At 55.1% G+C, this 26,484-nt stretch overlaps 1 protein-coding gene across 1 annotated transcript in view; it reads left to right on the plus strand.

The window, feature by feature from the left end:
- FHAD1 (forkhead associated phosphopeptide binding domain 1) overlaps nucleotides 1–26,484 on the plus strand; it is a 108,232-nt gene that overhangs the window by 73,590 nt on the left and 8,158 nt on the right. Inside the window, exons 13-24 of the mRNA XM_055331691.1 lie at nucleotides 687–757; nucleotides 2,312–2,464; nucleotides 4,020–4,127; nucleotides 4,367–4,474; nucleotides 7,626–7,733; nucleotides 10,989–11,096; nucleotides 15,392–15,565; nucleotides 17,458–17,683; nucleotides 19,140–19,221; nucleotides 19,691–19,845; nucleotides 21,423–21,582; nucleotides 23,014–23,146. Coding sequence (XP_055187666.1) covers nucleotides 687–757; nucleotides 2,312–2,464; nucleotides 4,020–4,127; nucleotides 4,367–4,474; nucleotides 7,626–7,733; nucleotides 10,989–11,096; nucleotides 15,392–15,565; nucleotides 17,458–17,683; nucleotides 19,140–19,221; nucleotides 19,691–19,845; nucleotides 21,423–21,582; nucleotides 23,014–23,146 — 1,586 coding nt within the window. The remainder of the gene's footprint in view (nucleotides 1–686; nucleotides 758–2,311; nucleotides 2,465–4,019; nucleotides 4,128–4,366; nucleotides 4,475–7,625; nucleotides 7,734–10,988; nucleotides 11,097–15,391; nucleotides 15,566–17,457; nucleotides 17,684–19,139; nucleotides 19,222–19,690; nucleotides 19,846–21,422; nucleotides 21,583–23,013; nucleotides 23,147–26,484) is intronic.

Below are 26,484 nucleotides of genomic sequence, written 5' to 3' on the forward strand. Positions count from 1 at the left end.
TGCAAGATCCTTAACTTGATGAAGGATCACCTTAACCAGCAAAGTTCCTTCTGCCCCGTAAGGTGACATTCACAGGCTGCAGAGACTAGGACCTGGATATCTTTGGGGGCCAACCTGTAGCCTGCTGGGCCGCATCTTCCATTCAGAAATGCCCTGCCCTCCGACTCTGAGCTCTACGTACCCAGCAGTGCCCACACCTGGTGACTCCTCGGCCAAGTAGCCTCCTGTGATAGCTCCAGGCACATGATCGCTCCTCCTCTGAGATTCTCACACCCCCGCACCCCATCAGCCGTCACTTAGACGCCACATGAGCCACTGCGTGTTTCCTACCAGGCAGTTAGACCCTGTCTCTCGGACTGAACCTTGAGGAATGGCTTTGTAGCATCCCCTCGCCTCCCCCCTCCCCCAAAGCACTCAGCTCATGGCTTTGCACACAGTGGACATTGAGTCAAGAGAGGGTGCTCTGTGGATGGGTTTTATTTTCCATCTTCAAAAAGAAACTAGATTTGAGGCTGACTAACCATTTTAAAAACACACATTGGGTGGCAGCTCATGTCTTCTTGATGGAGGGCGGGGGGCAGTGTTGCCCGCATCCACCTGTGAGCGAGCTCTGTTACGACGTGGTTCAGAAAGCGAAGGAGGTGAATTGAATTGAGACTTACCTTCTTCTTGCTTCTCTTTTCAAGGACTGTCCTTGTATCTGGAATATCTCCTGGTATACTATAAAAAAATTACAAGCCAAACCCAGGAACTTCAGGTAATATTTTCAGTCTGAAGTTATCTCAGCTCCTCGTTGGCATTTATATGGCACTGTGCATTTTAGCCCTGGTCTTTCCCTGTTAACTAGTCCGTCGACATCCTCCCATGACGTGACGTGATATCTCCATTTGACACAAAAGGATTCAGACATGGTGGCTAAGATCTCCCAGGAGGGCAAGGGCAAAGACAGGATGCTTGTTTCCTTCTGTCAAAATTATCAGAAAATGTAAATGCCATCAGATCTTGAAAACCATAGTTATTAAAAACACAGTGGAAGCAGCACAGCTAGCCGCATGCAGGGAGCACAATGACCAAAAAGTCACAAATGTCCACATCGTAGAGGCAAGTGATCCTTAGGGAATGCGCCACTCTGGTAGCTGGTGCTATAACGATGCTTTGTAATAAACACCTACAAAACTTTAGCGGCGTTCCACAATTATTATTCGCTGGGGTCAGCTGCTCGGTGGGTACGCCAACCCGGACAGGCTTGCCCAAGTGTCTGGGTGTTGGCTGGCCCTTGATTGGTCTGGGTTGGCCTCTGCTGGAGCAGCTCTACTCTGCTCCACCTGTCTCTCATCCTCCTACAGGCCAGCCTGGGCATGTTCCCATGGTGATGCAGAGATGTAAAAGAAAGCAGCGCAATCATGGAACGCTTTTCAATTCTCTGCTGTGTTATGTCTCTTAATATCCCACTGGCCAGAGTAGATCACATGGCTGAGGTCAGTGTCAGGGCAGCATATGGCTGTGCCCTGCCAAGTACATGGCCAAAGACATGAATAGAGAAAAGGTGAGGTATTGGGACCAAAGGGCCAGATGGCAAATATTTTAGGCTTCCAGGTCATACAGCCTCTGTCACACCTACTCAATGATGCTGCTGTGGAGTAAACACAGCCATTGACAATACGTGAATGAATGAGCATGATGGGAGTGGCTCTGTTCCAACAGAACTTTATTTATAAAAATTGGCAGTGAACCAGATTCGGCCTGTAGACAGTACTTTGTCGACCCCTCATCTAGTCCATGCTCCTTATTTCACAGATATGGACATCAAACCTCAGAGGCTAGGTGACCGTTCCAAGGTCACACAGCTAGCTGATGAAAGAATCAAGACAAAAGCTCAGGCCTTCTGACCCTAGCTCGTCGCTTTTTCTCTTCCACTCAGCAAATAATAACTCATAATTCTAGCTGCCATTTACTGAGCACCTGCTATGTGCTAAGCGCTGTGCCAAAAGCTTTCCATCACGACCTCACTTAATCCTTACTCTGAGAGGCAGACACTGTTATTACTCTCATTTTCTAAATGAAGGAGCATCTAGAAAGAAATAGAGCTGAAATTCTATCTAGATCGAGAGTCCGAGTTCTTAACCACTCTGCTGTTTCACTACCAGCAACTAGGCTAAGCATAGCTTTTCCATGTTTTTAAGAAAGTTTTGGGCAAACCCTTGGCTGTCCACCTAAAGGTAAAGAACATGTAAAAAGAGAAATGCTGAAATGACTCCTTAATTCGTCCTGTCCCCCTCATCAGCTTCAGTTCTCCTTCCTCTGGTTTCAGATCAAGATCCACAGCTCTCAGGAAACCCAGCAGTCTTTTATGCAAGAGAAGCTGCAGGAGCATCTTGCAGAGAAGGAGAAGCTGAATGAGGATAGGCTGCAGCAAGAGGAGAAGCTGAAAGCCAAAATCAAGAAGCTGATGGAAGAGAAGGCGGTAAGGCCGTCCCTGTCATTTTCTTTACTCCTGGAAACTATGGAATGGCCTTTGCTGAGGGCATGTACTTGGGGGGAGAAATCTGAGTGATTCCTTGTTCGATGCTATGGAAGTAAATTAATTAAATAGGTGAATGATGCTGGAGGATTAAGACGAAGCTTGAATTCTAAAACTTATAGCGAAATCAACTTGAAACGTCAAGGTTATTGAAATTCCTGGAACTGGTCCCTTATTAGCTTAGATGCCACAGTCGATTTCCCAAGTTTGAGTCATTACTGCCAGTCCTGGTTTGCAACCCACAGACTATCTCTAAGTGCATGAAAGACCAACTTCACAGCATTTCCATCTTCCACTCTTTATTCATATCATAGGGAAAAAATGGCCAAGATTGCTACTTACTTTCCTAAACACCAAGCCAGTTAGAAGATTCTCTCTTTCTGAAATAATAAATAAATTAAATCTTTTTTTTTTTTTAGAAAGAGATTATGATTGGGGAAGGGAGAGGGGCAGAGGGAGAGGCTGACTTCCCACTGTGCGGGGAGCCCGATGCGGGGCTCGGTCTCAGGATCATGACCTGCGCTGAAGGCAGACACTTAACCGACTGAGCCACCCAGGCATTCGGTGGGGCGTCCCAGGTTGAAATCAGTCTGCCTTAAACCCTAAGACACCATCACCCCCAGCCTTTCTAAAAATACATGTGTCAAAACTCGTTAATTAAACTCCCTTCTCATGAATCCTGACTCATGTGAGGACTACTTGAATAGTAAGAAATTCTAGGTTCTTTTATCAAGCTAATCCTTTTCTATTATGAACCGTTGACAACATGTACTTGACTTGTGCACACACTAATGGTTTAGATCAGGCTCAGCAAACTTTTTCCATAAAGAGCCACATAGTATGTATCTTCAGTTTTGTGAGCCGCGTTGCTCTCCTGTGACTGCTCAGCTCGGCTGTTGCGGTGCAAAGGCAGTCAGTCATACGCAATCTGCAAACAGTGAGCAAGGAAGCGTTCCAATAAAACTTTACAAAATGCAGAGAGCAGGCCAGGTTTGGCTGATAGGCCAGAGTTTGCCAACCCCTGGTTTAGAAAACAGACTTTGGAGTCAAATGGACCAGGGTTCGAATCCCTCCTTGTGTGATTTGCTGGTAAATTTGGCAGATTCCTTAATCCCCCTAAGTCCCTCTAAGTGTTCTACGAAGTGGAGATCACAGAAGAAATGACTGACCCTTATTAATGAGTGGTGATCACACGCCAAGTGGCTCATGTCCAGCCTCCCGTCTGCCCCTCACATTCTCCCAGGGCAGGAAGCACTATTACTATCCTCATTGTACAGAGAGGGAAACTGAGGCTTCTTTCCCAAAGTCGTGCACCCAGAAAGGACCAACCTGGGGCTCTGAGCTGAGCCTGCCCACTCCAGATCCCTTGCTCCTAGCTGCCCACAGTCTCCCCCGTGGGGTTGTTGGAGCAAAGAGCTAGCCCGTGCAGTGGCTGGCATGGAGTCCAGATTCCTGCCATGGCAACTATACCTATTAAACAACAGTCATTGACTTTCAGGCTTTGGAGGAAAGCATCACTGAAGAGAAAAACAGAGCAAAAGAAGCATTAGAAGAAGAACAGAAGAGAATCCAAGAGCTGGAGAATCGCTTAGCCTGCCAGAAGAAGGTAGGCAGCTGGAGGAGACAGAGTCAGCCTGAGCCCAAATCAAGGTCACTCACCCAGGAAGGACCCACCTGGGCTCTGGGCTGAGCCTGTCCGCTCTGGATCCTTGTTCCTAGCTGCCCGCGGCCTCCCCGGTGGGGCTGTGGCGAGCAGCAAAGAGCTGCCCGTGCAGTTCCTGGCACAGAGTCCAGATTCCTGCCATGGCAACTAGGTCTATTAAAACACTGGCCATTGGGTTGCAGGTCTGGGAGGAAAGCTTTACTCAAGAGAAAAACAGAGTGAAGGAAGCATTAGAAGAAGAACAGACCAGAGTCCAAGAGCTGGAGAATCGCTTAACCTGCCAGAAGGAGGTAAGGAGGTATGCCGCTGGGGGAGACAGTCGGCTCGAGCCCAAATGCGGCTCGAGGGCCATGTGGAAGTGAGTTCTGAACCACGGATGATGGGGGTAGAGCTCGGCAGAGCGTTCCTACGGCGATCTGTCCTTGGGAGGGTTCGGCTACTCTGGGGAGCCGCGGGGCTCAAGGGGAGAGCCCTCGAGCTGTAGCCTCGCCAGCCAGTTGGAGAAATCATAAACCGCAAAAATACCGACGTAGATAGGACTCGAGAGACGAGTTGGGGCTGGCGACACGAGCACGGTGATTGTGTCCCAAAGCATAGACGAGGCACAGAGTCCTGGGGCTTCGGGGCTGTGTCAGTCTTCCAACAACATCCTAGAATCATCCAGCCTCCAGCTCCACCGTCGAAGAATTTTCTACAGGCCCAGTTGTGATGCCTTGGCCTGGCAGGAAATCCTTCTCTGAGGTTGAGCTCAATCAAACTCTTCCTCCCAGAGAGCATCAATCCTCCGCCAACCTCCCAGGCTCCTGCCAAGACCTGTCCACATCCTCGTCCACATAATAACCTTTTAGATGCTTGAAAACAGAGACACCTGCTCCTCTCTAGGCCCGAATGCCCCTGTTTCCCCTTATAGGCCTCCCAGGACAGGAGCCGGGCCTCGGTCCCCTCCTCCGACCCGCTCTGTGCTCCAGAAGGCACAGGCTGGCAGCTCCCTGGCTGAAAGGGCCTGTGGACATGTTATGTTTGGTCCCAGAGTGTTTTATTTTGAATTCATAACATTTACTTAAAAATCCAGATTTCCATCCTCTTCTGAAAAGTCAGAAAATCTGGCCCCGTTTCCACTTGGCAGAAGCGGACGGGAGCTCCACCCAGCAGCAGTGATGTCCCACAGTCCCCGCCGCTCGCTGTTGCGTTAAACGCAGCCCACGTCATTGCTGGTACCCGTGTGGCCCCTGTAGGTACCCGAGCTTGCAACCCCCGCTCTGTTTTGTTCCTGAAGCGCAGGAGCCAGAACCAGACCCGGTTCTCCGGCCACAGCGGCCCAGGGCAGGACTCTTCTCCCCTGTTGAAGATTTTGTGCTCGTGCAGACGCTCCCAAAGCTGCTCTGGGGAGAACTCTGTGACGCTGTGGGTGCAGGTTTGCCTTGGGGTCAGCCGGGGCTCTCGGGGTCTCTCAAGAACTGCGCTCCTGAGCTCTTCCAGGACTTGCAGCCACATGAGACACAGGTTCAAGTCCTGGCTGGACGACATAGGGGCCTCAGCAGATCGCCCAGGACCTCCCTCCTTTCGGGGTGGCTGCGAGGGCTGGTGGTCACGTGCTACAAAGCGTTTGACCTGGAATTGCCGCTCAGGAAGTGTAGCTACTAGAATGATCACAGGCACTTCCTTCCCCATCAACCCCCCCCCCCGCCCGCCCCACCCTCCCTCCTCCGCCAGCCACCGCTGCAGGAGCAACAAGGAGTCAGCAGGGCCGAGCCCGTGCTATCTGCTCAGATCCAAGGAGGGAAGATGTTTGTGTGCCGGGTCTCACTCGGGGTCACCTGTGCAGCTGCGCTGGGCGGCCCGTGTAAACAGTGCCACTGGGGGCTGGCCCTGAGTTATCTCTGCAGGGATGGTGACAAGGAACAGAGGCTCCCAAGGGTTCACTGGGGCCAAATGCCACCAAGAGGTCAACCACTCAGCTCCAGGGCCCTGAGAAGGCCCTTGAATTTAGAGACTTCGAGGTCAAGGGGGACTTCAAGGGAGAGATTTAAGGAAGGCGTGCTGGGGTCAGCCTCACTGTGGGGAGAAGCTGTGGCCAGGTCACCCCCAGCCTAGGAAAACACCATCCGACCCCTCCTGGCGGAAAGTCTCTGTGCTGTCTGGATGGGGAAATCTGAGCAGACTTTCACCAGCCTCAGACGGTTCCTTGACTTTTCCTTTTCCTAGGCCCTCTGCCACATAATCAGATGAGCCTTTAAGGACAGCAGACTGCTAGGTCATAATGCGGGGTTCGAGGTACCGTGAAAGGTCGACTCCCACTCCCTGCTTGGGAACATGGGGGCAAAGCAGGGCCCGTGTGTGGGGAGTCACAGAGGACCACCTTCCTCTGAGCACCTCTCTCAGCTGCAAAGGGGCTGCCCAGAGGAAAGTCCAGAGTGTAGACGCGACATCAGATGCAGAGGAGCCAGCCCGGCGTCCCTGGAAAGTGCCCGCAAGTCTCTTTCACGAATTACAGGAAACCTCCCCAAACCCCACCTCAGATGTTCAAACTCCGCGTGCCAACTCCCGTGGTGACACCGCTCACCTGCTTTCTTTAGGGCTGCTAGCGGAACGGCTGAGCGTTGGGAACTTTTTTTTTTTTTTATGACTTTTCACTGCAAAACAGACAGCATTTCGGCCGGGCTAATCTGAGCAGATCCCTAACCACTGGCTGTAATGGAAACCGTGTTCCACGTTCCAGACGTCTTCCGGGCGAGCTGGTGCTTAAAACTCAACCTGTTTGGAAGCTGACGTGCCCTTTCTTGCAGAGACTAGAAACAGGGGCCTCTTGGGCAACTCCTACCCCTTGTGATTTGTGTTAACCACTTACTCCCTAAATAAAACTCCTCGAGCACGAGCACCTAACCACACTTCCCCCCAGACACCCTCTCAGAGCTCCGCTTGTGAGGTTCACCCCCACCCCTTCTAGAAATTGGAATGTTGTGGCTCATTAATTCAATCCTCATCTTGAAACCGGATTCTCCTTAAGAGATTAAGCTTAATAATAGGATATCCATTATTAATGAGATTCTTCTTATCAGAGAAGGCTGCCTGGCACGGTGATAAGAGCTCAGATTCCAAAATAAGACAGACCTGGTTCCCTCACTTGCTCCCTACCCCGGGCCTCTGGATGCAGGCGGCGTGCGTCCTCCGCACGGGGCTCAAATCCTCACCTCACCACCGACACACTGCACGACCCTTGGGCACGACCCTTGAGCCACTCTCTTCTTCGGTTTCCTGGTCGGCAAAATGAGGTCCCTGACGCCCTCACCAGGGTTGCCTTGCTGGGATTCGCCGTGTGGGACGTGCTGGCCGTGGGCCCCGGCCCACCCGATTAGTAGTAGGGTTGTCATGGGCCGCGCACCCCGCCCCCCAGCCCCCGAAATGCGCAGGCAACCACAAAGACCGGTCATTGGTTTTCAGGTTTTGGAGACCAGCATGGCCCAGGAGAAAAGGAAGGCAAAGGAAGCTTTAGAGACAGAAAAGAGAAAAGTGCAAGATCTGGAGAACCACTTGACCCAACAGAAGGAGGTACGAGGAGCAGGGCGCTGAGTGGGCCAGGCGCCCAACCCCTGCGGGCGGAGCTCCGAAGCCAGACCTGAGGCCGGTCCTGTGCCCCGAGGGAGAGTAGGGCAGGCCAGGGGGTGGGTGCTGGCTGGGCCCCACCGGCGGTGCAGCCAGGGCACGTCGAGCCTCAGCTGCCGCCTCTGTAAAACGGGAGTGCCGGCAGTCCCAGCCTCGCAGGATGAGGTGACCGGACGTAGACGGCGTACCTGAGCCGCACGGTGCACGTCCCTGGCCCTCCGCGGAGGCCTCATCTGCACGGCCCCCGAGGGCAGGGGCACGTGCTCCAGGAGAGAACCCTTGGAGGGTGTCTGGGTCAGTCCCCCAGCCAGCATCTCTGCCCCTCCTCGGAAGGTATTTCCGACACAACCCAGCATGGGCGCCCTAGAAAAACACCTGCTCCCAGCCCCGTCTCCTGGTTTCATCGACTTGTGGTAGAGACACAAACAGTGGTGGAGTGACCGGTACGTGACACGCTCGCAGGCCAGTCACACCAACAAGTGCCAGAGGTCCGGACTGGATGAGAAGTAGTGCACCCATGGTCTGGGCAGGCCCGAGTACTGCGCCCGGGGAGAGCTGGAGACACCCGCATCCAGCCACCTCCGCCAGCCCGGGGACTGGGCCCACCGTGAAAGGCAGGCCCCCAGGCTGAGGGGAGGGATGTCACTCATGTGAACCCAAACACCCCAACCGCCCCCCGTCCCAGAAGCCAAAGAAGGGTTCAGGAGCTGGAGGCCAAGGAGAGGTGCCCTCAGTGACCGATAGCGGCAGCTCCGTGAGCTGGGCTCCAGGGACACAGGAACATAGACACGTGCTGGCCCTCATGGAACTTCCAGAAACAGAGTCACGACCCCATGAATTGTTTAATTCTGTCTCATGCATCCATCCACAAATATTTCCCAAGCACCTGACGTGGGCCAGGCCCTGCTAGGTGTTGGGAACCCCACAGGACACCAGAGCCGTGGCCTCCCAGAGCTTCCCCTAGAGGGTGGAGGGACAGACACCACCAAACAGGTCACACGATAGCTGCAGAGCCACAAGCCTGGGGAGGGGGACTGATATCAAGTAGGTGGGCTAGAGAGTGGTCACAGGCAGGGAGGGCCTCTCTGAGGAGGTGACGTTTGAGTGAGACCTGGAGCGGAGGAGGAACACGAAGGGAACATCTGGGGGGAGAGGGAGCCACTGGGTAACGTGGCCCAGCTGCAAAGGACAGGGACCTCCCTCAGCCAGGGCAGCAGGAGCAGGTGTGAGGAAGGAAACAAAGATGGAACAAGGTGGAAGCCAAATGAGGGCTCGGGGGAAGAAAGCCAGAGGGAGACTCAGAGGGGGCAAGGCAGGAAAGCCTGGTAGGCTAGAAGTGTCGATTCTGGTTCAAATCCCACCTCTGCCGCAACATGCTGTTTGACCCTGGCCAACGCCTTCCCTCACGGTTCCCCCATCCGTAATGTGGGTGTAGTGACAGTGCCCCTCTAGAGGTGTGTGGTGAGGAGTCAGTGTATTCTTTATGAATCACCCGCCCAGGTGAGGTCAGCGTCCAGGTGGGGGGTGGATGGGGTGTGTACAGGGTGTACAGGGTGGGGTGGGCGCGGGGGAGGCAGAGAGTCAAGCAAGGCCCCCGGCAGTGGGACTGCGTCGGCCTGTGCAGGGAGTGAGGTCAAACTGTCGTCAGCAGCTGTGCCCAGAGTGTCCCCTGCATATGCGCCAGGGGTGGAAGCGCGGGCGCCTGCGTGGTGTGTGGACTTGGAGCCACGACCCTACAGGCAGGTGTCGGCCTCTGCGTAGGGTGGGGTTTTAATCAGGAGGACGCGCAGGTCAAGGTCGGGAAGCCGAGGGGCCACACGGTTAGGGCAGGGCTCTGGCATCCCGGTGGCGTGACCTCTGCACCTATTTGGGTTCTTACCGCCTCCGTCCCGGCCTCCACGGCCTCCCCTGCAAGACGCGCCTCGCTGGGCAGCGCTCTCTGGGCCTTGCCCATCAGCTGGGCCGACGCACTCCGCGCACGCAGCCGAGCACCCGTGTTGCAAGCGTTTCAAGAGGAGTCAGCGTCACCCTTGTTTTCAACTGGGACACGAGGCCCGCAGCGGGGGGCTGGCAGCCTCTACGACTGGCGGGCGGGGGCAGGACAGTCTCCGCGGGCTTGGCAGCGGGCAAATGCCAAGCTCGTGCAGGGAGCTGAGTCAGAGCCCGGGTGGGGCGGGAGGCCTGCGCGGAGTGGGGCAGGTGGACGGCGGCCGCGGACACCGCGCTCAGCAGGCAGGGCCATTGGAGACACCGTCTTTTTCCGCAGGACCGCGCATCCCCAAGGCCCGTCCTGCCCCCAGCACCGCATTCCCTGTCACAATTTCCAGTCATTTTTCCTTTTGCCAAATAATGTATGTTCGTGCAAAAAAAAAAAATGTCAAAGATACAGACCAGGGAAAAGAGGAAAATGTAAATTGCCATAATCCCAAACCCCCAAAATAACCGATATTTACATTCCAGTACATATCTCTCCAGGCCCTCGTCTATGCATAGATGCATATATTTTAATTTTTTTCTGTGTGAGCTTTATGTTTGTATGGGAGCATAACTGCAAGGATTCCAAGCCGCAAGTTGAGTTTTCCAACCTCCCCGCACTGTGTACCTCCTGGGGCCTGTGTAGGTGAGGCTGGTCCTCGGTGCCCACCTCCCGGTCACCGGAGCTGTGGCCTACATGTTCTCAGGGCCACGCTGTCCTGGACATCAATTTTTGGACCCAAGCCTTTGAAGGCTGGGGAGAGATTGAAGCCACAGGAATCAAGTCTGCTGGGACAGGAGGCATCCCCCCTGGCCCCCGACTTTGCCTCCCCTGCCCCACCTCCCAAGAAGCCAGGTACTTCCCTGCAGAGCGCCCACACCGGTGCAACACCTGCCAGCTTAATTAGTGGCCCCGTGCCAAACGCCGTGGCCTGAACACTCACCAGCCCATCCCTTCCCGAACATAGCCCCGAAATCCTGAACGATGAATAACCCTCTTTTATGCGGTGACTAACCAGACCTGCCCCCGAGGCCCTCACCGAGGCCAGCATGCCAAGACTCCCACCCCCGCCTCCCCGCGTCCTGCTCCCTGAGCCCTCGCTCCCAAACCCTGACTCACCCGTCTCGTCTCGGGGGTTACTCATCCTGGCTACCCCCCCACCCCCCGTGCCACTTCCCTGCCTCTCTGGCGGACACTCCCTCTAACCTGTTGTCACTGACTTCCAGATTTCAGAGAGTAGCATCGCCTATGAGAGACACAAAGCAAAGGAAGCCATAGAGAAGGAGAAGAAAAAGGTGCAGGATCTGGAGAACCGCATAACCAAGCAGAAAGAGGTAAGAGTCTCAGAGAGGAGCAGACAAGGAGGCGCCCGGCATGGTTAAGAGCAGGGCTCAGGAGGCAGGCGGTCTGGATTCGAATCCCACCTCTGCTGCTTCCTGGCCGTGCAACACGAGGCAAGTTCCTTACCATCTCTGTGGCTACGCTCCCCTGCTTAGGGCATCCAGGTGATGCCAGTAGATCAGCCCCATTGAGTTGTGAGACTTGATTGCTAACAAGCTCATAAAACATGCAGGAAAGTGTCCAGCACTTAATAATAATAATAATAATAATAATAATAATAATAATAAATAAATAAAAGCATCCAACACACAGAGCATTCACTGTTGTTCTTTTGTTATTATTATTATTAATATTATGAGCTCACAGCTGGGAACTGGAGGCAGAACAGAGCCCTGCACTGCCCCCCTCCTCTTCCTACATCCTTGAACACTGTGTGGCCTCAGCTGTCTGGGATCAAAGTGGCAACGTCAGGAGACGGATGCCTGAATTTCCCATCACCTTGACGCGGCGTCTCCACCAGAGCTTGTCACCGTGGGCATCATGACCCTCCCAGTCAAACTGTGTTTACGGTTATTCCTGGGAGGAGCAGACCCAATAGGAGCACCAGTTGTTGGGTCCTCCTCACTGTAGGACTGAATTCACTCCTCCTGGGTCCCAACAGTACAAGGGACACACACACACAGACACACACACACACAGTGGCTGATCCTGAAAAAGTCAAGGCCAGGGATTAAACTCACGAGCTGACAATAGGGGTGAAATTGGAAGGCAGGTGACTACAGGTCAAGGGACTCTGAAGACCCTATGGGACTAAAAAGGTCTTTGCCTCTATTCACATCAATCTGAGATCATTTTCTTTGGAGAATGATTTCCAAACATTAGCTTGCACAGAATCACTTGGGGGGGGGGGGGGGCTGGGGAGGCTGTTTTAAACGCCCATTTCCCAGACCTTGCCCCCAGAGATTCGGATTCACTGTCTATGGGGTGGACTCAGCAATCTGTATTTTTAACAAGCAGCCCAAGTGATGCTGGTTCCCTTGGAATAGCACTGCCGTGGGGGGATGAGTGGCGGGAACCACACCTGGGTTACGTATCCAGCCCAGGCACCGCTGAGAGGGACCTCCGCCGACTGGAGGGCACCCAGAGAAGCCAGATCAGAGTTGGGGGGCAGGGAGGTGATGCAGGACCCGTCAGCCGCGGGATGGGGCACCGAGGGAGGGTGGGCAGGTGCTGTGGGCCGACGGAGCCCAAGGGATCCATCTGTTCACACGCGGTCTTGCGTCCCCAGACGATTCACCATGGATCTTCCATCAAATATCTCAGTTGGGGGTAGAAGGAAAGGAGAAATGCACATTTTTAAAGTTGATCAGTCAGGGGGCACCTGGGAGGCTCCGTGGTTGAGCTTCTGCCTTCGGCTCAGGGCATGATCCCGGGGTCCTGGGATCGAGTCCCACATCAGGCTCCCCAAGGGAGCCTGCTTCTCCCTCTGCCTCTCACTCTGGGTCTCTCATGAGTAAATAAATAAATATATTTTTTAAAAAATAATAAATAAACTAGATAAGTCAGGACATCAAATGAATCAAGAATGAGACTAATGCCTAAAAAACGTCTGTCCGTGAAATCAAAGAGCGGTCGGTGTTGAGCAGTTACAGTGAAAGCGCGGGCTCGGGCGGCTGTACGAGTCTCTGGGTGAACGTGAACCCACCGCCCCCGGACACCGGGCCACTCTCGGTGCGCAACCTGGAGAGGATGGCTCCTGAGGACCATCATACAGAGGCCCCTGCTGCGCGTCCGACAACATCTTCAACAGCCTCAGGGAAAAACAACAGTGACATCAGAGGGTGAGGTCTTCAGGGCAGATGGGTGGCCTCATACCAGACGAGGAGAAATGGGGCCCCACCCCAGGGACTCCCCCACTTACCATCAAAGACCAAGGAAGTGCAAGGTCAAAGAACCGCCCAGACCTAGGGCTGCTCATTCCCACGCTGTGTGACTCACATACACCAAAGATGTGGGCGCAGTCAGCTGTCCTCCTGTCCTTGAGTAAAAGCGGCTCAGCCGCTGGCAAGGGGCGAAGATGCCAGGCGGTGCGCTCTGCCCTTGGGCAGCTTCGTGGTCCATCGAAGAGAGCACGTATTTGCCTGCCGTGGACTGTCCGGGACGGCTGGGGTGTTCGGCCGTGAGCTGCGGGCGACAGGCTGCCGGAGGGATGCCTGCCAGGATGCCCAGCGAGCGCGTCCTCCGGCCGGGGCTGCACATGGCCTGCCTGGGATCTCCCAGCGGTCACGATGGCGTGAAGGCCCCGGAATAGAGTCAGGTGGCGTTCCGCGGGGGCACGCAGACGACGAAGCACCCCCCAGGCCAGGCTTACAGGAACCGCACGACGAAAATGGGTTTTTCTTGTTGCTTTTAGATGTTTCCTTTCGCAATTATAAAAGGAGCAACTATTTACAGAAAATCACTCAGAAGAAAATTAAAAAAAAAAAAGAAAAGACACTGCCTGTGATGTCCACTGAGCAGAGTCACCGCTAGCGACATTTTGATCTGATTCCTTCCGGACCACCTCCCCGTGATGGTTATCCCAGATGCCGGCAAACATCCCTTTGCCCTGTCGCGCTGTGCACACTGGCCTGGCTGCTGTATTTTAGCTCCATACGTTCCTGAAATGTCTCTATGGCATTCAACAGTCTTCCACGACCAGCCCTGGACGGTGACCGGGGTTTGCGCTGTGGTGCGTGGACCCCGATTTATTGACCCGTCCCCTGTGGTTGGGCCCCAGGGCTGTTTCTCACTTTCACTAGGAAAAAAACAAACAAACCACTTGGCCGAACAGCCCTGTGCAGCATCGGTCCTTGTGCGTGGGCCTGGTTAGGTCCTTGCGATAGATTCCCAAAAATGGAATTGCTGGGGCACAGGATGTAAATATTTTTAGAATATTTTTAGCCCCTTAATACACGTTCCCAGATGACCCTCCAAAAAGGCCGTACCGGTTTACACTGCCACCAGCAGAGTCCGAGAAGACCCGGCACCGCACCTCGTGTGCTACTGCCTCACATTGGACGAAATCCTGTTTGTGAAAAGCCTGCAGACGGTCTGATCCCAGCTACATGACATTCTGGAAAGGGCAGAACTATGGAGACGGCCAGGAGACGGGCGTCGGGGGAGGGCAGGGCTGACTAGATGGAGCACGGGGGACTTTTTAGGGCCGAGAAACTACCCTGTGCGATACTGTAATGGTGGAGACGTGGCCCCAGACATCTGTTCAGACCCATAGAGTGTACGGCATCCGGGGGACCCTAGCGTAAAGCACGGACGTCTGGTCACTGTGATTGTCAGGACAGGTTCATCAGTGGCAACAACGGTACCATCTGGTGCGGGATGTTGACGATGGGGGGCTCCTGCAGTGTGGGGCCAGAGGGCATCGAAGAGAGCTCTGTGCTGTCCTCTCAGCTTCGCTGCAAGCCCAGAACTGATGGGTCAGGGGCGCCTGGGCGGCTCAGTCCATTAAGCATCTCGACCCTCAGGTCATGACCTCAGGGTCCTGAGGTCAAGGCTGCCCTCTGCACCCCACACACACTCATGTGCTCACTCGCTCGCTCTCTCTCTCTCTCTCAAATAAATAATCTTTTTTAAAAAGAATGAAGTCAAGTAAATAAGGTTGGTGAAGCCCCCACCCCAGGACCTGTCACGAAGCTCACATCCCGTGTGGTCTGAGTCGGGGCTCACGGAGGAGGGCAGGATTTCGCGAGTCCGGGACTGGAAGAGCAGGTCCCTGGAGGAGGGAGGAGGAGGTGTGCACGGACGGACGGACGGACGGACGGCCATGCGGGCGGGAGCAGAGGGGAGAGGGGAGGCCATGGCTCCGAGGCCAGGGAGGGGTGCGGGGTGGGGGGGGGGGGCAAGGCCTATCCCGTGGCCAAGGGGTGAAGGAGCTCGGCGCGTTTATCCTGGAAAATAGATTTAGAGAGAGACAGGACAACGCTCCTCAAATACTTAAAGGGCTGTTTGATAAAAGAGAAATAAAACGTACTCGGTGCGCGCCAGGTGACAGAGCCGAGCTCGGGGACCAGAGATCGCTAAGGAGGCAGTCCCAGCGGGAGAGGAAAGAGAGCTCTATAATCACTGGAACCTTCCAGAAAAAGCGTGGACTTTGGGCTGAGAGGGGGGACCACAGCAGAGTAGAGGTCACCTCCTCTCTGAAAACGGGGGACGCGGGGGCGGAGGGGGGCGGCTAGGGCAAATATTCATCCCCCAATTTCTGTTAACTTGATGTTTATGGTGTGTCCAGGAAATAGACTTAAAAGGGCAAAGAGAAGACATTTTGAATAAGAAATTAAATGACGCCCTGGCCATGGTCCAAGAGACTCAGAAAACCAAGACGGCCGAGAGCCTCAGAGCAGAGAGCCTCGCCATGAAGTTAAACGAAACGTTAGCCGAACTGGAAACCGCCAAGACGAAAATGGTGAGTTGGTGCCTCCCGGGGACGGGAGACTCCTTCCCTCGATGAAGGATCCCAACGCGGGGAGAACGCCTGATGTAGACCAGGGCCCGACAGCCTGGGCGCCGCTGAAGCTCCGGGCCGGATACCCTTTTTCTTGTGCGAGGCCCCCCCCACCCCGGACCCTACCTGCTAGACGCCAGTAGCGTCCTCCCTGCAGACGTGTCGACCCAAAATGTCTTCAGGCTTCGCCAAATGTCCTTTGAGGAGCGAAATCGCCCTCTATCAAGAAGCACTGGTGTAGGATGAAAAGTGAGCAGAGGCCACGATGCCCTGTCTGCAGGCGTCCTGACGTGTCGTGATACAGGGTCCTCACAGGGTCCTCACAGGGTCAGGCTGAAGGACCGAGCAGCCCCAGACCTTAGTGATCAATGGCTGTGCCACAGACTTTCAGATAATGTTTTCATTTTAACTCGGCATTCAAGGCCCCCCGCCATCAGAGCTCAGTATGGCACTCATTTGTCATTCGTACATTCCAGCAACTGGTCTGTGGGAAGGAAGTAGGGAGGATTCAGGTGGCCGAAGCGCACAAAGTGAGTTTGAGAGGGGCTTGGGCTGGAGAGAGCTCAGGCTTGGTGCACGGTGGCCGGTGCCGTAGCCCGGAGTCATAGGGACCTGCAGACTCAGGCTGGCACGGGAGCGGGGCCGAAGAGTGGCTGCAGGGACAGACACGGGAGAAAGGGCAGGACCCGATAACCGTGGACGAGATGCGAGTGCCAAGGACAGGGAGGTGCTGGGCTTCCAGGCAGGGCACCCAGGGCAACGACGGCCCGGTGCTGGGGGCGGGGCAGGAGGGTGCAGATTGGCAGAAACAGGGAGGTCACAGTGGCTCTTGGGGAGGGGGGCGGCCTTGTGGGGAAGGCAAGGAGTTACGGCTGAGGCGAGGGCAGGGTACCCAAGTTCACAAGCGCCCCAAACTTCGGGATTTGGAGGAGAAAGCAAGACAAGACGTGCCTGTTTTGAAGGGGCGTGATGGTGTGCACGTGTGAGCTTCTAGATTGGAGGCTGCGGCCCCACGTGGGCCGGGAGTAGGGAGCAGGACTCCGATGTCGTTAGCACAGCCCCGGAAAGGCCAGTCGGACAAGCAGGCGGGGAGCCCCGAGAGGAGCCTCAGGGGGCACAGGCCGGCCGCTGGGAAGCGTCCAACTCCCCTCGCGGTGATGATCGGTCATTTTTGCCTTTAAGAAATACAGATTTGGGGCAGCCGCCTGGCCCGGTCAGGTAGGCATCCAACTCTTGATCTCAGGATCGTGAGTTCAAGCCCCACATGGAGTCTCCATGCTGAGTATGGGGCCTACTTTAAAAAATAAAAAATAAATAAAAATAAAATTTTTAAAAAGGAATACAAATTCATTCTCTTTTTCATATGGAATTGTTCTCATTACTTCAACAAGTATTTATGGAGCATTGAGGTCTAGATGCTGTGGCAGGGATGTAGGCACGGGTGACGTGGATGAGTTGGGAAAGAGACCAAGGTAAGTTTGTGCCCTCCTGGAGCTTACATTCGAGTGGAAAAGGGAGATAAAGAAACGAGATCATTCCGCTGGTCTTAAGCACATCATGGAAAAATAAAGAGGAGGATGGATAGAAAGTCTCAGGCTGCTCCTTCAGACAGGCAGTCAGGAAGGGCTTCCCTGAGGAGGTGACCTTGGCGTCGAGACCTGAAACACAGATAGGAGTCAGCCATGCAAGGAGCTGGGGGAGGAGAGTACTGTGCAGAGGGAACAGCACGTGCAAAGGCCCTGAGGTGGGGCCGCGTTCCGCGCCTGTGGGTACAAAGGGGGCATAGGGCTACTGTTTGTCCTTGGCGTCACACCCAGCTCCCAGGGTCACGTGCATTCCTTCTGTTTCCCCAGCTCGTCATGGAGGAGCGCATACAGCTGCAACAGCAGGCCGTGAAGGCCCTCCATGAGGAGCAGGACTCGCAGAAACACGGATTTGAGACAGAAATCAGGGAATACAAGGAGCAAATCAAACAGCACTCCCAGACGATCGTGAGCCTCGAGGAAAGACTCCAAAAAGTGACTGAGCACCATAAAAAAATAGAAGGAGAGATTGCAACCTTGAAGGACAGTGACCCAGGTCTGTGCAAAGGGAAACTGAGGAAATCTGGGCGTTCAGGGCAGGCCTTGACCATCCGTGCGTCCCCATAGGCCGAGGGGTCAGAGAAGGCTGCACCTGGCTTGAAAGCTCCTTTTTCCCGGGAGGCACCGTCTTCTTCCCGGCACACGACACGGTTAGAGACGCTCGTGGCCCAGGTCAGACAGAGGTAACGACAGGCAGACGGGTCGTCCTTTGCGCGGAGCCAGCGGAGACGCAGGGCTGCGGGGGCATCAGAGCCGCGGCCACCGAGCATCTTCCCCACGTGAAAACCTCCCACGCGTGGGGCCTTTCAAAGGCCTCTCTGTGCCCTCGGCAATTTGCGACTTTGTCTGATGGATTCCCATAACCGCCTTTCCAAAGAAACCCAGAAAAACTCAGGGTTGTGCGCACTTACTGGCCCTTGATGGCCAAGGCGATGCAATGTCTTGCAAAGATGCTGGCTCTCGGGGGAGAGTTCTGGAAGCTGCAGCCTCGGGCCAGGGCTCAACCGGGTCGCTGCGGACATCTGGAACGGGCTAAGCCCTGGTGCTGGGGGCCGTCCTGCGCGCTGCAGGCGTTCAGCGGCACCCCGGCCTCCACCCACGGCGTGCCAGCAGCACCCCCGCCCCAGTGTCGCTACCAGAAACCCGAGGTTGCCGGATGCCCTGGGGTGGGGCAACCTCGCCCCTGATTGAGAACCAGGTCCTGCTCTCAAGCCTGCAGACGAGCTGTCAGGGCTCCCTTCGTGCTTTCATTCACCCAACAACCTTCATGGAGCATCTATTTGGCTCCAAGCCTGTTCTCGGCACTAGGGATTCAGTAGGCCCAGCAGGGTCCCTGCAGGTCACCAAGTGGCGGCCCTGACAGGTGGCCCAGGAGGAACAGGGCACCATGGCACGGGCGTGGGGCGTGGGGCATGGAGCAGGACTCAGTGTCCCAACCCAGGTCCAGGTCAGAGGGAGATGGGACCTGAAGGGTGACTCCTGCCTTGTCACCTCACATTTAGCTCAGAACCTGCCAGAAAGCAGACATTCCATTGTATCTGGCAAATGAGTAAATGGGTGACTGAGGATGAGGATGGAAACCAGAAGGCGGTGGACTGAGGAGTAAGTGGGAGATGAGGACAGGACAGGAGGCGTCTGGGAGGAGGTGTGGCCCAGTGGTTAGGGCTCCACCTCTCACCAGCGTAGTTGAGCGGCCACTGGCAGGGTCTGTCCCTTCTGTGCCCGTTTGCTCACCTGTAAACGGACTTCATGATCCCTGCCTCATTCCAGAGAAGCCGGAAAGATTTCATGAGCTCACACGTGGGGGTCTCAGCCTGAGCCACAGAACACGTGGTGGGGCTCACGAGATGGACAGAGGGCGACGGGGAGGGAGGGTGGCCACGTTGGCACAGACTCAGGTGCCCAGGGGAAGGAGAGGACCGTAATGACGCTCACGTGTCCCTCTGATTCAGCCCAGGAGGTGACGCAGCGAGAACCCCCAGCAGTGCCTCCGCAGGAGACCAGCGTCAAAGACGAAATGTGTGACACCTTGATGTGAGTACCCGAAGGGTGTGTGCACACCGGGCCAGAGACACCCCCACCCACCCCTTCTGGCCACGTCGTCAGAACTTACGAAAAAGGAGTCGAGTCCGGAGTCTTCTCACTGTCCTTCGAATTGCTCGATCCTCCAGCAGGTCAGGATGGTGTCATGGAAAGATCTGGGTGGATCTGCATTCAGATCCCGACTCACCCCTTCTGGTTGCATGGCCCTGGGCAAGTCCCATCCCCTCGCTGCACCTTAGCTGAATCGCTTGTGAAATAGGCAGGTGCTTGTCGTACCTCAACCTCAGACCGAACCGGGCTGGGAGCCTCTGTCCTGGCTCCGTGTATTTTCTTGCATCGAAGTGAATTTTTTTGTTTTGAGAATTTTTAACGAGCGCGCTTCCCCGCCGTGCGGGGTCTGGTGTCTGGCGGACCGGCCCTGACGGAGGGTCACTTTGCCCCTCCACCCGATCCCTTGCAGGCCCTGGGGACACCACAGAGTGACTTGGCCTGGCTTTGTGAATTTCAGAGGGGACCTGCTGACCGCCCAGAAGGAAATCCTGTCTCAGCAGGAGGTCATCGTGAAGCTAAGGAAAAACCTCACGGAAGCCCACAACCGGATGTCCGATCTGAGAGGTTTGTACGATGGCCCGTGTCTCCTCACTTCCTGACCCGCTTCGAGAAAGGAAAAAACAGGCTTCGGAGTTGGAAAGCTTAGCATTAAAAACCCCGCTGACCTGCTTTTCTGAGCTGTCCCAGCATTTGTACCTCGGCCAGCAAGACAGATGCCTTATCAGGGGGCCTCTGGGAGCATTCTCAGGAGCATTCTCAGAGGGCTTCAGCCCTCTGCCTCGAAGTGCAGCTTTCCTTTTGGGGAAAAAAAAATCCCCTTTGACCTCAGAGGAGTTGTCTCTGGAGGCAGAGCCTGGGAGGGAGGGCACAAACCCCAGTACCCCCAGCTCTGGGACCTAGAGCTAGGTGGTGTCTCTGTGCCTCAACGCACCTGTTTCCTGGAGCTGACTGGCCATCAGGGGCCCCCAGGGACAAAAGAGCTCGGACAGGTCTAGCTGAATATTCCTACTTTTCTTTTTCCCCGCTTCACCCCGCTTCACCCCGTCCCTTTGCTCCTAATAGCCACCGTCTCCTTCCCGGCCCCAGCCTCCATCGAGCCAAAAGGCACAGGCAGGCGGGAGTCGGGAGACAGAACTGGGTTTGGGGAAGCAGAGGGAGGGTGAGGAGCACTCCTCTAGTCTTGGCCCCAACCTAAACCGTGTGCACCCCCAAACCTTCAGTGGTGTTTGCTCCCCCTATGGCTGTGCTATCAATGCCCCCAAGGCACTTATGGCTGAATTTTTCAGAGTGATCGTCTCCACACTAAGGTATGAGAAAGTGTAGCAGAGAGGCTACGGGTCCAGTCCTAGACTCGTGAGACGCTGGACCCAGTTCTGGATCCGCTATTTATTTTAGTCACATGAGTTTTGGCAAGTGCTTCTCCCTCTCTGAGCCTGTTCCTGCACCTGTGAAGTGGGGGTGGCACCAGCAACTCACTCGTAGGGTTGCTGTGAAAATTCTGTGAAAATTGAAGCAATGCAAGTGTCTCAGTTTGGGTTTTCCCAGAGGCTGACCCTGAGACCCGAACTCTGCTGCAGGCCATGTGTTCAAGAGGTGATCCCAGGAACCAGCCCGGTGCAGGTGGATGAGAGTCAGGAAAGGGACCAAGGCAGATAAAGCTGGGCTGTCACTCAAAGCTGGAGCTGAATTCTGCAGGGGCGTGGGGGCAGCTCCAGGGAACAGGGTACAGCCCAGCCCCGGGTCCCCCACCCGAGGGGGAGAGAGTCGGGCTGTGTCTTCCAGTCTCACCTGTCGCAGATGGGGGCTCTTGCCCCCAGCAGTGCAACAGCAGAGCAAACCCCTTAGAACAAACGCCCTTAGGCAAACAGGTGCAGAGGCGGGCAGCTGAAGGTCAGCCAGGGAGCCCCGAAATGCCACAGGTGCAGAGGCACGGCCCTGACAGCTTCCGGAATGCCGGGCTGAGGCAGAGCTTTGCCGTCATTTGCCAAGACGCAGGCAGACCCCCTGGCCGTTATTCAGACCCCCCGAGAATTCCTGGAGGGTGGCCCCGCCTCATGGTTCTTGTAGGCCTGGCAGGTCTGCAGGGGCCCTGCAGAGACCCGAGGCCGGAGACCCCTCACCAGCTTTCCTGTCCCTCCCAGGGGAGCTTAGTGAAAAGCAGAAGATGGAACTGGAGCGGAACATGGCACTGGTCCAGCAACAAAGTGGCGAGCTGCGAGCTCTCAAGGAAAAGATGGCACATCTGACCGGCCTGGTGGAGAGGAAGGACAGGGAGCTGGAGCTCCTCAAGGAGGCGCTCAGGTGTGCGGGACGGCCCCCGTGGTATATGGAGCCCAGACGCACCCATGTGCCCAGAGGGCCTCCACAGGGAGGTCACCCAGCAAATGCTGAAGGGATGTAGGATGGATGGATGGATGGATGGATGGATGGATGGATGGATGGATGAATGGATAGGTGGATGGGCAGGTGGGCGGATGGATGGATGGATGGATAGGTGGATGGGCAGGTGGGTGGATGGATGAATGGATGGATGGATGGATGAACAGATGGGTGGACGAATGGATGGATGAACAAATCAATGGATGGATGGATAAGTAGATGGACAAATGGACAGATGGATGGATGGGTGGATGGACAGACGGATGGATCGATGGATGAGTGAGTGAATGAATGGATGGATGGATAGACGGATGGACGGATGGATGACATGTGTTTCATTACTTCACAACCTCATCACTTAAAGCAGGGTTTTGCTTAGTTCTGTGCTTCTCAAACATTCCTGCCCAGTATTCCAGATAACAGGTCTCAGCTTAAATGCCACTTCCTCCAGGAAGCCCTATGTCACTTACCATCACCAAACATAGCCAAGGGCTCCTACTCTGCCCAGGGTCCTCCAGGCCCTGCACTCCGCCCAACCTAACTTCTCACACAGCCAGGCTGCTATTGCCTGTTTAATTGTCTGCCTTCCCCAGAAGGATCCCCACATAGACCTTGCCTGCTGTTGACTCCCCAGCATTCACAGAGTACCTGGCACATAAGGAACTTTATAAATATTGATTGAACAAATGTATACACTGCGGTAGCCGAAGTCAGCTTAAAATAAATGTAAAATTTCATTGTCATTCCACGGATTAGTCTAGAAAATACATGCGAGTTTGCAGTTTCATCCATAACTTATCCTTATTTTGACCTAAGAGTAATCTTTTCTCCAAGAAAGGTTGAGTAAAATCCACATCGTGCGAGACCCTGTAGCCTCATATGCTTCATGGCTCGTGGCCAAGGCAGATTCCCACAGTGGTTGGAGACGCAGGCTGCCTGGATGCAAGGCCAGCCGCCTTCCCTTACAAGCCTCGTGACCACGGGCCAAGAGCTGTGAGCCTCTTCGCTCGTCTGTAACATGGAGCAAGGACGGTCCCCAACTCATGGGGCCTTTATGAGAAACAGAAGGGTCAGCACGTACAAAGGGTTAAAACGACAGACACGCAGCAAATGCCCCAGTAAATGCCACAACAGGTTCTCCCACAGACCCCGTGGGGGGAACAAGGGGGACAGATGCCTACCGCCCGGGCCACCATTTCTCAAGTCCCCTGAGAGCAGGCAGGAGACTCGAAGCCAGAAGGTTGCAACCCGGTTCCTTTTTCGGTTCCGCCAGTGGCTACAAAGGTCACTCGGGGTTCCTAGAACCTCGCGCTGCCAGCCATCGTGCTGTCCAGTGACTCATCTCTGCCCTAGGGCCTCCCAAGAGAAACAGAGAGTCCAGCTCTACAGGGAGAAGGAACAAAAGCCCAGGAACAAGACCCAGATGTGCGACATCTCGGTGCAGATCGAACCCGTCCACACTGACATTTCCTTGAGCAGCCAAGAGGTGAGTGCCACCCAGTCCTGGGCACTCGAGGTGGGGGGGACATGCTTAAGAAAGAGCCCAAGGGTGTCTGTCTCTGCTTCTGAAAACATTTTCATTCCAAGTCCCAACAATATGACTTGCTCACGCGGAACGTGCAGAGTAAGAAGTGCTAGTCCCGGCCATCCTCCCGCGGTCCCTGGAGGTCACCAGCCCTCGGCCTCACAGAGACTGCCCGACCCTCAGGCGCGACCCTGCAGTGTTCGAAGGTCAGCCGGGCTGCCCGGGTTCCGTCCCTGAGTGCGACTCCTGCACTCGGAAACGCTGACCCCGGGGAGGTTATCGTGTGCCGGCCCCCTTGCCTGGAAAGTAGGGGTGATGACAGCCACCGCCTCGGGGGGGTTGTAGAGAAATAAACTTGATTTATGCACACACAGACACACCCAACCTATAGATACGTGTTGACTTAATAGGTCTCTTTGCAAAATAATGGTACGGAGCCACGTATGTGCTGCACCGTGGTTTTCTCCCGCTGAGCACTACGTAAAGGCCTCTTTCCTAATAAGTGTATAAAGACCTATTTTGCTCTTTTAATTGAGTGCGTAGAATTCACTGCACCCCTTTTATCCGCCCTGTCCCCCACTGATGGACATTTAGGTTGTGTCCACTTTCCCACGTTGCTATAGTTAGTGTCCTTGGAGGTGTGTCCGTAGGACAGATGCCAGATGTGACCATGCTAGGTCCAGGGGGCATCCTAAATCGGGCTTGATGGGGCCGGACCGTGTTCCCACTCATGCTCCAGGGCTGTCCCTCCGCGGCTTCTCCCGGGGTGCCTGCCCAGAAGCCTTTGCAGCCCTGGAAGCCCGAGCCGCGCAGCCCACGGGGCGCACGTCTTTGGGTGAGGACCGCCTTCGCCACGCCGCCCCCGAGGTGCCACCCACACTCACGAAGGCTGACTGTGGGCTGCGGCGTCCCCTTGAGGCCTCGGGTTTCCTGGAGTCCGGGGACATCCTCTTCCCCTTTGCTTTATGAAATGAGAGAACAGGGCATTTCAGTAACGGGCTTTGGATTTTCACTTGGCAACGGGGCCAAATGTGTCAGCTTGCCTTCCTGCTTTCTCCAAGATGCCATTCCCCTGCCAAACAGCAGTGAGCCGGGCCTCACACAGCTTGGATGAAAGGCCCGGCGGCCCAGCCAGCTGGCCTTGGCACAGCGCTGTCCCCAGCGCCGTCAGAGAAGCCAGAGGGGCCCGGGCGGTCCCACGCCCTGAGCCCGGGGTTGGGGGTGGCAGGGAGCGCTTCTCCCTCCTGTCGCAGACCTGATGGGATCCCGAGCTCTTTAGTGCACGACCCCGCCCGCGTTCATGCATTGGTTCAACAACTATTGAGTGCCCGCTGTATGCCAGGCCCAGTGCTGGGCGCAGAGGCGGGCACACAGGGCTTCTGTTCACATCAGACCCCCCTGCGACCCCGCACGAGTTTGCTAGAACGGATCATTGCCTGGACGCTGAGATTAGTAGTTCCTCTTATGAGGCAGGATTCGCTGAAGAGGATCGGGGGAGGGATTAGCTGCAAGATAAAAGGAAAGAAGTATTTGTTCTTTCTCCGAATGGCTTTCCAAACGCAGGCTAATTCCTGCTTGCTGAGCCAGAGTGGGTCAGAGGGCTTAAGAGTTGTATGAGAAAGAATCTCCATCTTTAAATAAACAAATTCCCAGAAGAGCCATGAGTAAGGGTCACATCGGGCTCAGGCATGAATAAAGGCTGTCACCGAGAGCCTCGCTGATGTCGCTGCCCCACCCCCAGGTCAGTAGCCCCTCCCCTCTCCTCCACACCCCTGCACATGTGCCCTTACACACACACATACACACACATACAGGACATGCCAGGGTAAACATACATCCTCAAAGACAGCAAGGCCAGTGTAGAAGCCACCTGGGAAGAGTGGACCAGCCATGCAGCGTATAAGCAGGCTGAAGGCAGTGTCAGGGTCAAATGAGGTCCTACTCAGTGCAGCCAGGGGTGGAGTGCCCCCTTCTTTTTGCTGCTGAGCCCTGGTCCCAGCCAGGAAGCTGAGACAAGCTCCTTCCTGCTCCTGTTTCTGACCTCAGTTCATTCAGGCTCCATAATTATTGACCGTCTACTAAGCTCGGGCACAGTGCTGGGCCCTGGGAACACCACAGTTTCCAATGGAGACAGGACTTGGCTCTCACAGAGCCCGTGGGGTGCATGGAGTCCGTTACTGGGCTTCAGGGGCACCCTGAACCTCCAGAACCTGTATGCAAATTTTTTATTTTTTTTTAAGATTTTATTTATTTGTTTGAGAGAGAAGGAGAGAGAGAAGCAGAGCGAGGGGCAGAGGGAGAGGGAGAAGTGGGCTCCCCACTGAGCCAGGAACCTGACTCGGGGCTCGATCCCAGGACCCCAAGATTATGACCTGAGCAGAAGGAAGACACTTAACCAATTGACCACCCAGGCCCCCCCCCCCGTATGCAAACTTTTTTAAGATTTATTTGTTTGAGAGAGAGGGCACACGTGCACAAGCATGGGGGGGCGGCGTGCAGGAGAGGAAGAGAGAGGACCCTCACGTAGACTCCCCACCGCGTGCAGATCCCAGCACAGGGCAGGATCCCGGCGACCATAACCTGAGCTGAAACCAAGAGTCGGACACTCAACCAACTGAGCCACCCGGGTTCCCCTGTGTGCAAATTTGTGTGTGTCTGGGAAGTTCTTTGAAAGGTATAACTTGCATTCTTCAAAATCTGAAAGGTGGGGATCCCTGGGTGGCGCAGCAGTTTAGCACCTGCCTTTGGCCCGGGGCGCGATCCTGGAGACCCGGGATCGAATCCCACGTCGGGCTCCCAGTGCATGGAGCCTGCTTCTCCCTCTGCCTGTGTCCCTGCCTCTCTCTCTCTCTCTCTCTGTGTGACTATCATAAATAAATAATAATTAAAAAAAATCTGAAAGGTGGACCAGACCCTTAAAAGAGGGAGCAGGCCTCCCCTTGGCCATGCCCTTCATAAGCCCTACTCAAGCGCTGTGCCCAGTGGCTGCCATACTGGATAGCACAGATATAGAACATTTCCCTCATCCCAGAGAGGCCTGTGGGTCAGTAGAGCCTCCAGAAGTCTCGGAGGAAGCTTTTCCTTTCTCCAGACCAACGCGAGCCAGTCCATCAAACTCCCCCTAGCAAATATCGAACAGCCATCCTTATTACCAGTCAGGAAGAAAGTACCATGCCATGTGTTCTCATCTAAAAATGCCCCTCCTGGAGCAGAATCAGAATTTGATGTGATTATCCCGAGACGAGACCCAAATGACAACAAATGGAAACCCAAGCTTAGACGAATATTAGAAGAAAATA

Source organism: Nyctereutes procyonoides, unplaced genomic scaffold (assembly GCF_905146905.1).
Source record: "Nyctereutes procyonoides isolate TBG_1078 unplaced genomic scaffold, NYPRO_anot_genome, whole genome shotgun sequence".
In the NCBI taxonomy this organism is placed as follows: Eukaryota; Metazoa; Chordata; class Mammalia; order Carnivora; family Canidae; genus Nyctereutes; species Nyctereutes procyonoides.